This window comes from Micromesistius poutassou (assembly GCF_964030765.1).
Source record: "Micromesistius poutassou genome assembly, chromosome: 9".
Classification (NCBI taxonomy): domain Eukaryota; kingdom Metazoa; phylum Chordata; class Actinopteri; order Gadiformes; family Gadidae; genus Micromesistius; species Micromesistius poutassou.
Window position 1 is genome coordinate 14,062,957 of NC_140279.1, and position 9,619 is coordinate 14,072,575.

The window sequence follows — 9,619 nt, forward strand, 5'->3', positions numbered from 1 at the left end:
CAGAATGAATAACCAAAGTAGACTATCAAATGTGTTTTTAAAAATGATGCGTTTAAATTAATATTTACTCAAAGTCGCATTCAAATTGTCAAGATTTAGCTGTCCATCATAATCCAGGAAAGATCTTGAAAATGTTATAATATGGATTTAGCAGACATAACAGATTTAAAATAGCATTGATACAATAACATGTATTCTATGTCATTTGTCAGCAAGCATTATTTGGTTGCTGAGCAAAGAAATGTAAAAGCTCTCCCTTGTTTTTTATTTAAAAACATAACACGTAAAAATAAATACTTTCATGTACCCACCTTGTGTGACAGAGAACATGATGAAAACCATGTTCAAAAACGACCTGTCAGATAGCTGAAGATTTAAGAAGTGTTAACTACAGAAAACAAACAAGCAATACATAATTCCATATGGCAACAAACGAGTCGATATTACATTGTGTAACTAACAACCACAACTCCCTCAATATGATCTATACTCTTAACCTTCAATTCAAAGTGTTTGGCAGCCATAATCTTGCAATTCTCAGCTCTTCTTCTCTGTGTTGGTTCTAATGGAATATATATGTATGTAAATAAGAATCATAAGATTATCACAGCCGAATGTTAACATTCTAGTAGTCAATTGATTGTACAAATTGTAGCTAAAATCAACCAAATCACAGGAACGTGGATACATTACCTTCCTGGTTGAAATGCTCTTGCAGTTTGCAGTCACAACAAAGATACATATACTATATAGGATTATTCTGAGGTAAGCGTGACTTGAAAACCCCACTTGTACAAATCAGGTGGTTTGTCCTGCACAGGGCTGATTTTCCTATGGTTGATAAATACAAAGTAGGGTGTCAGACACATTTGGTAGTTACAGTAGACCAAAATGTAGCTAGCAGATGGTGAAAAGCTACCACAACAGTATCAAGTTCCCTAAATCCAGAAACATGCAGCTGTCTGAGTATTAGGGTTGGCGTCACAAATGTGTAGACACCCACACATAAGGACACTCTGCTCTGTCCTCTGACAAGGCAGAAATTATTCACCTAAAGTAAAACATGCTGAAAGAAGAGGTTACTGCCAAAGGGTATTGAGACCTTCTTCAACGTTATATATTTATGAAATTGATACACATTTTAGATTTGGATTACCTAATAATAATTTTAGTGTAGATATTTTGTTTAATATAAGACCACCCATACTGAACAGCACACGTCTACTGTACAACACACTAGAGAACATACACAGCATGTCCAGCTGAGGGAGCTCCAACACTATTTACAAGAGCAGACTACTCTCTAAATTCCCCCGATTTCCTGTTTGTTTGTGATTCTGTCCGCTCCGAGATTATCCAGTGGGCTCATTCCACATGATGTACCAGTCATCCTGGAACCAACCGGAGACTCTGATTCCTCTGATTCTCCCATGAGTGAAGTTATTTATCGTCACCTGCACCATCTATACACAGAATAGGACTTCCTACAAACCTCCCTCCTGTTTTCTGCATCCTCTGCCCCTACTCGTCCATTGTCCCATATCACTCTGTAATTCGTCACTGGTCTACTGCCCTCAGAATGTAAGGCGACATCATTGATTGTTTTTCCAAAGCTGCACATTACCCCACTTTGCCTAAACTTCCCTCAGCAAGTGAAACCTCCAATCTCATGGTGGACCATGTTTTCCGTCATTTCATGGCATTCTTTTTGACATTGCGTCTGACAGAGGTTCTAAGTTCATATCACAGGCCTAGAAGGGTTTCTCTGAGGCCCTGGGAGCCAAGGGTACTTTGCCTCAGGCTATTATCCACAGAAGGATGGACAATTGGAGCAGGCTAACCAGGAGAGGGCGGCTGCTCTCAGATGCATCCCATCGGCTTATCGGTTCACCCGGAGTTCCCAGCTCTCACAGTACGGCCATAACTCCCTCATCAATTCCTCCTCTGGTATGTCCCCCTTCCTCTGTTCTCTTGGATGGCAGGAGGAGGACATTGCGGTTCCGTCCGTTCCTCAAGCCCACATGTCGTGCTACCAGAGTACCTGGAAAAGTGCCAATACCGCACTGCTCCGCCCATCCACATGATCCCAGGAGCATGGTGGTGGTGGTTGAGCATGCCAACCACCACCACACTGCAGAACCTGAACCTTCCTGGGCAGAAGGGTTGATTCCAAGAAGCTGGCTCCCTGCTTTGTCGGTTCATATAAGAGTCATTAACCCATGTAGTATGTATGTGCTGCCCCACTTAAACTCTCTGCTTTCATTCGGGTTCCACCCACCTTCCATTTTTCCCAGATCAAGCCTTTCTCTTCCAACTTTTTGGCCAGGGACGGATCTATCGGCCAATCAGATCGTGGTTATGCAAATACACTACTGGGACGTTACTTGGACTCTGTCCAATGAAATCGTCTTTGTGATACAACCCCACGACGTGGATATGTCAAAAAGCCAAGAGTGTCTACTCCCCCATACGTCAGACACGCCCTCACTGGCGGAGGTGATGTGAACGAGGTAAACAAATGTGTGATGAAACTGCGTGGTTAAACAACTTTACTTTAGCGGGATCGCACTGCATTGTTTGGATAGATGACGAAGCAATCCTTCACCTTGACCCATTTTGCAAAAGGGAAAAAAGTAGCGTGTAGCAAGAGCCCATATGAAGATACTAAAGTCATAGATGGATGCAAGGGTTAAGAACTTCTAACTTGTAACCCTGAAGTTAGAGGGAAAGCGTATATCAGGCCATTGACATGGGACCATGTAGCAGCGTTACTGTGAATACAACTACAGATTTCTTTGTGTTTGAACATTGTTGGAAACAATTAGGATACTGTTAGTGCGCAACTCAACAAAATATATAACAAAAGGTATCGTCATTTTTGGATATTTTAATGCAGACATGTTACATATTATAGGTTTTATCTATGTAGTGTTCCATCTACCGATCTTTACAGGCCTATGTAACAACCACGTGAAAGGCGAAAGATTCTGGCTAAGGGGATAATTTTCTGCACACCATTCATGAATCATCTAGCCAGATAGGCTACTATACAGCAAATCCATGGCTTATAACGGACACACTTGACCAAGTTAGCTACCACCTTACAAAAACAGCCCACCTTATAAACAGAAAACTCTGATAAACTACAAAACGAAACTACTACTGACAACTAGCACACAATGTTTGTGTGTTCTCTGAGCCACATAAGGGTGATACACAAGACGCTGGAAAGTATGAAGATAAAATAGACGATGAACAGCAGACGGTCAATCACCGACCCAATCATGGTCCATTCCTCTGAGGTCTGTGTTCCCTCCAAGTGGTTCGCCACCTGAAGACGGGTGGAGAGAAGGTCCTGGCTAAGCCTCCTCAGTTCCTCCATCACAGGATCACGGGCCGATTTCACTGGCTGGTCATCAGTTGAGTTGAGCCGAGACTGTATCGCTAGGTTGTTATTCTCCACACTAGTTACTACTTGGATATCTGGGAAAGAGCAGGGTGAGAAGAAAATACAAGCAAAATAGACCACAGACAGATGTCATTTATTATCATATAACTAATTGATTTGCCTGATTGTGAAATTAATTTTATAGTAAAGAGACAGTGATGGTGTTATTAGTGCTTACGGTTTGGGTTGAGGTGGACTGTGACCCTGTTGCTTTGTGTCTTACAAGGTAGGCAGACGACGGGGGCTATGTACTGGAGCACCAGGATGCTAACCCAGCGAGGTACTTGTTTTTTGTTACTGGAGCTCTGGATATGGGTGATAATTATGGTCTCTAAAAGGCTGGCCACCATCAGGGCTAGACTGAGGGAGAGGAAAACATCTGCAGAAAAACAATGCACAACTTATTTCCCTGCTGCCATGCAAAAGGTTTTCATGATGATTCATGATGTATCACATATAGTGTTATTATATTACAGCCTATATATTATTAAAGCATATAGCTTAAAGAATTATTTTTTTGGAAACCTGCTTTAAAATAGCAGGTTTCCAAAAGGCTATATCTAGATGGAGCATAATTCACTTTATGAAATATGTCCTAGGCTTTGCAACAATGTGGGTCATTGAACGTGAGGTTTAAAAAGTTTGGCATGGTAGTAGGCATTGGCAAGTAGAAACCCTTACTGATGATGGGTATGGTGTTCCCTGTGATGGGCAGCAAGTCATTCATAATCAACAAGAAGACGGTGTAGCCTAAGATGAGTGTCATCTTAAAGGCTGAGCGGTCCACACTCAGAGGGGGTAACAGGAAGCTGAAGAGGTCCACTGTGACCAGGAAGCAGCTGGGGATGAGCAGGTTGACCACGTAGATAAGGGATCTACGCCTTATCACAATCTGTTGTGAGAAAAAGAAGTAGTGCACAAGGATTCTATACTGTATCCAAAATGAACAGGATGAACATTTGGAAGAGAGAGTATAAAGTTTGAAATGCATTTTTGTGAAATAAAATGTTTTGCCAATGTGCAGTTTCTAAACTTGTTTAGCCACAAACAGGGAGGTACCTGCAGTTTCTTCCTAAAACGTTCCTTCAATTACCCAAATTGTGACTTAATTGGTAGGTTTAAGTTGATTTTGATAGGTACAATCAAATCGACAAAACATGCTCCTGTGGGCTTCAGATTTTTTGTCTCCGTCGAACACTCAAACTATTACAATGCCTATGAATTTAATAAAATGTTACATATGGAGTCATGTGTTATCAAGTTAATCACAGTAAACATGTATATTATGCAAGTATTTCAATTTAACACAAAATAACGAAATAAGCTTTACTTACATGAAATCGTACCTCCTGGTATCTTCCTTCCGTTAAATTTAAAAAAGATGGTGCAGCTTTAATATCCATGAGCTCCCATTCTCCTTCAGTCTCTAAGACTTCTCTGGACTCAATCAGAATGTCTTCTGCTGAGTTGCCCATAAGCACACGGATATCAGTATCTGAAAACGCAAATAATCAAATAATAACAGTTCCAATGGGGTCCAACAGTTCCAACCTTTATACCTCTGTTTGTTTTACTATTTGTTCACATGTTAATGTGTTCATTCAACCAAAGGCTCACCAAAGTGCAAGTAGGATCCAAAAGTCAGGCTGCAGTTTTGGACGTCAAAGGGGAAGTTGAGGAGTCTTAAATTGCAGGAGCTCACCACTCTGAGTGGTTTATCATCGTATACGTGACCCTGGTTGTCTAAGTAGACGTAGGGAGTGAAGGGGGACTGGTCCTCATCCATACTGTAACAGAATTAAATTAAATTAAATACTTTCTAATAAATAAAGTAAATTGGAGAATAACACTTATCAATGTGTTGATTACCACATCCATTTCATGCTTGAAACTAATAAATTGTTCCATGAAGCAAGTTAAAGGTGACATATTATTATACCACCAGGTGAGAGTGTGATTAGTCATTACAATGCCTCTTCTGACATCCCAAGTGGGTGTGTCCACCTAGATGTGTGCTGGATAGATCAGTCTACCAGCGTACCCAGTGGACTGTATCAAACGTTGCTCATCTCTCCGTCATACATCAAGGTGGACACGCCAACTTGTGATGTCAGAAGAGGCCTAATCACGCTCACACCTGGTGGTATAATATGTCACCTTTAACCTTTGTGACGGCCCTCTTCAATCCATCCTCCTCCATCCAAGCCTGATGCCCCTCCTTCAATCCATTTTTCCTTTAAATTGCGTTGATTAATCTGTTTACCTACTAATGTTTCCATTTTGAGACTTACAACTCTGATATGTGGATGTCTGGTACCCACAGGTTTTCACGTAGAAGAGAAACTCGATGTGAACCGCATTCCTTTGCATCCCAGCTCAGACCCTCAATGTTCCACTCCTAAAGAAGCAGTTTGAAAGCATTATTTTGTGTCATTATTGATAACCTCTTTAATTTAATAGGTACAATTATTAAAGTGACACACATCACTGATACAAAAAGTGTGAACAACACCGCTTTTGAAAAGCATTGAGACAGTTGCAAAAACGATCCATGTATGCCAATGGTTCTCAAGAGCCAAGCACCTGCTAGTGTATACAATAATAAAAAAAGTTATATAGTGTATATATATATATATATATATATATATATATATATATAGTTTTTATATAAAATTGCTGTACAAGCTCCAGAAAGACGGACAAGGTGAGAGTGGTTTTACAGAAAAAGTTGTACAATAGGACCCATTTAAACTGTAATTTGAAAATTGCACAACTATTTAGTAGTAGTCAATTTACGAATTAAAGTGTATTTACTCACCTGTACAACCCATAGGAAAGTTGTAAGTAATTGTGCTTTTTCATTCTAGATAAGAGAGATTAATTTAGTTACACCATGATTTAACTTTAATATATAACTCAATCATCAGTTAAAAATGTACTTCAACAAAATAATGCACTTACTATTCCCAGAATTCCAACCAAAGTGATAGAGACCGAGACATTTGTTGGTGTTGCAAAGCTTTTCACTGGGCGTAGATGTTTCTTTGTAAATAATATTTGCGCCAGTGTATCAAACAGGGACTCAGGACTTGGACTGGTACAATTCACTGCCTCTACCGTTGCTGTTTAAATGGACAGCAAGCAGTACAAGGTTTGGTATGTTATATAATACTAGCTTGATTGAATGATTGCGGTTGCATTTCTATGTTTGATAGTAACTAGCACATAATTTAAACAAAAGAGTAATTGTGTCTGTGTTAATGTTGTTTGTGTCTTTCTACCATTTAGAAAGACACAAACTACCATTAAATGTGTAACCTTACAACAACAATAATTTGCCTTACCATGAAGCAACATCAAGCAGAAGGAGATACAGTTAATGCCTTTTTTCATATCCATTATTAAATGAGTCCAGTATATTTGATGGGATGCACACAAGGCAAAATGTTTTCAGCAGAATGACTTCTGTAGTACCTTAGAATTATGATAGCTGTTTGAAATGCTTTCATTGTGTCAATATTTGACACAACTATCAGCAGTGGCATAACAAGCCAATGACGGGCCCATAAGCACTGGAGCGACCTGCTTACTGATAGTTATGCCACAGACCTTTATTCTGTGTGACATGTCTTCTAGTTTGCTTATGAAAATAGACACACCCTTTTATAAATTACACAAGCCATCTTTTACGCATTACTGCTGCCAAAATACCTTTTTCAGTGTCTCTGATAGGGCTCCACGATTCTGAAAAAATGGTTAACTGTGGTTATTTTTTGGCCGATATTGTAATTGCGATTCTTTATTGAGATTGCAATTAATATTCTGTGGCACCTACTGTGCATAAAAATAACAAAAATTAAGCAACTGCAAAACTGCCAACAATGCCCGAATGGTAGGTTCCAAATGTCCCAACTCGACCTCTTTGTTGTTGTACCGCTGCTACAGTCACATTTTGGTTTGTGAATGTTAAGCCACAACTCCTTTTGAATGTTTCTTGTGTTAATGCAATGAGATAACAAACCTCTATCTTTGCAACCCTTTAGTTTGACATTTATGAAAGCATTGTAGGATTAAGGACTATTTAACCACAAACTGTACATGTCCGGTTAGTGAGCACTGACTTACTGACAAATGGAATTGATGCTTTATTGTGATTTGTCTTATTGTGTTTTGTGTCTTGTATTGTATTTTGTAAATTTTGTTTTTTAAATGTTAAATGTAAAACTTTTATGTTTATGCTGCTTTCATGGCCAGGGCCAGGACTCTCTTGAAAAAGAGATTTTAAATCTCAATGGGTAAAGCAAAGGTTAATAAAAAATTGTGCACATGAGTGAATCCAGTAAATACATAAACAATGCACAAATAAGAGATGAACGAAGTTACCGGCACCAGCACTGCACAATGTTCCCTAACCCTATCCCTAACCCTAGCCACTCAGAACCGCCCAGCAGGCCACATGTGCCCCGTGGGCTGTAGTTTGCCCACCTCTGCCATAAACAATGCAAAACATGTAAAATTTCATTTTACATGTTTTATTAAGGTTTTAGCATTTAACACAATAATAATAATGCATCTTTAAAATTAACATTAATGCAAGCCTTTATCGTGTATTGGACCTCTAATCAAGAATAATCACACTGACTAAATTGATTAGAATAAAAACAGTTCAAATTATATTTAAATATGATGACAGCCTACAAAGAGAATTATGTTTACTAAATTACATAAATGAAAACCTTCTGATTCTGAAAAACGTTTCTATAGTCTGCGTGAATTAACCCAGATATAAATCATGGTTATAGAACTGACTGATATGAAGAGTGTGTAGAGCCCAAATAGAAAGCGATCAATGATGGAAGCCACCTGGATCCACTCCTCAGATTTCTGGTCCCCTCTCAGCTGCTGGTCCACCTGCAGCCGGATTGCCCGGAGGTCTCTCCCCAACTTTCTTAACTCGCCTGGGGTTGTGTCTTCCAGTTCCAGGGGCTTACCATCTTTGATCTCCTCCCTTACAGCATTGGGATGCATATCTTTATTGGAGAAAAATGTATAGTTTGTCTTTTTGTTTTGGGTGTTTGTCTATTGATGTATGTGTATATGATGTATATCTTCTTCAGTCTGTCGATATAATCATAACTCAGCCTGACAAAATCATACCTGTTGAATTGTCTTTTGGTGTCTTTGGAGGCAGACCAACACAACATCCCAGGGTTTGAAGGACCACTACTCTCACCCAGCGGGGGACAGGAGCAAAGCGACTGGACCCTGAGTAGAGGTTGGTGATGAGGATTGTCTCCAGCAGACTGGCCACCATCAGCGCCAGGCAGAGAGCGAAGAAAACATCTGGGAATTGATGAGAGTTTGAGCGTGCTGGTTACTTTTCAGTTCAAGCAATAGAAGTACATTTTTAACCTCCCACTGAACAAAAGAGTACTACTGACTTATGAGTGGTATGGTGTCGCCAGTGACCGGCAGCAAGTCATTCATAAGCAACAAGAAGACGGTGTAGCCTAAGATGAGGGTCATCTTAAAGGCTGAGCGGTCCACACTCTGTGGGGGTAACAGGAAGCTGAAGAGGTCCACTGTGATCAGGAAGCAGCTGGGGAGGATCAGGTTGACCACATAGAGAGTGGACTTACGCCTCAGACCAATCTATGGGGTTTAACAAAAAGACAGTTTTATGTCGGACCATTTCAAATAGTATCATTATTTATCGTTAACTAGTTCCTTTAATCTACCCTGTCCACCAGTAAGAAATACATTGTTTTTCCTTTTGTTATCATAAAAAATAATTGTATTATTACATATAAATAGTAGACATACGTGAAATATGAGATGGTCATATAGAAATCCAGGTGTAATTTCTTTATGAGCAACGATATCTATTAGCTGCCACTCCCCTACAGTAGTCATCACAGCCACTGATTTCTTCATAATCTCTTCTATCGAGTTGTTGAATTCAAGCCTGATGTCCTTGACTGGTTGAGGAGGGCATTGGAAAAAGAAGAGAGCACAGGATGTTATACAACTGTACCGCATTTTTAAAGGCTATAATGAATGCAATTTAAGACCTATCACCTCCATACTTACATAATTATAAAAATCGAATTAAAAAGTACAAAGGATATGAAGGAAAATCGAAAAAAGTCCAAGAACTACTTTGCATTCTTA

The 9,619-nt window shown here is 39.5% G+C and overlaps 1 protein-coding gene across 1 annotated transcript; it reads right to left on the reverse strand.

Moving 5' to 3' along the window:
• Positions 1-3,169: 3,169 nt before the first annotated feature.
• Positions 3,170-5,234, reverse strand: LOC311353086 (5-hydroxytryptamine receptor 3A-like; the record flags this gene model as incomplete). The annotated part of the gene is made up of 5 exons (XM_084472920.1): positions 3,170-3,483; positions 3,627-3,827; positions 4,130-4,340; positions 4,795-4,943; positions 5,066-5,234. 5 exons carry the CDS (start codon positions 5,232-5,234, stop codon positions 3,170-3,172), a joined length of 1,044 nt encoding a protein of 347 aa, XP_084329046.1.
• Between the last annotated feature and the right edge of the window lie 4,385 nt (positions 5,235-9,619).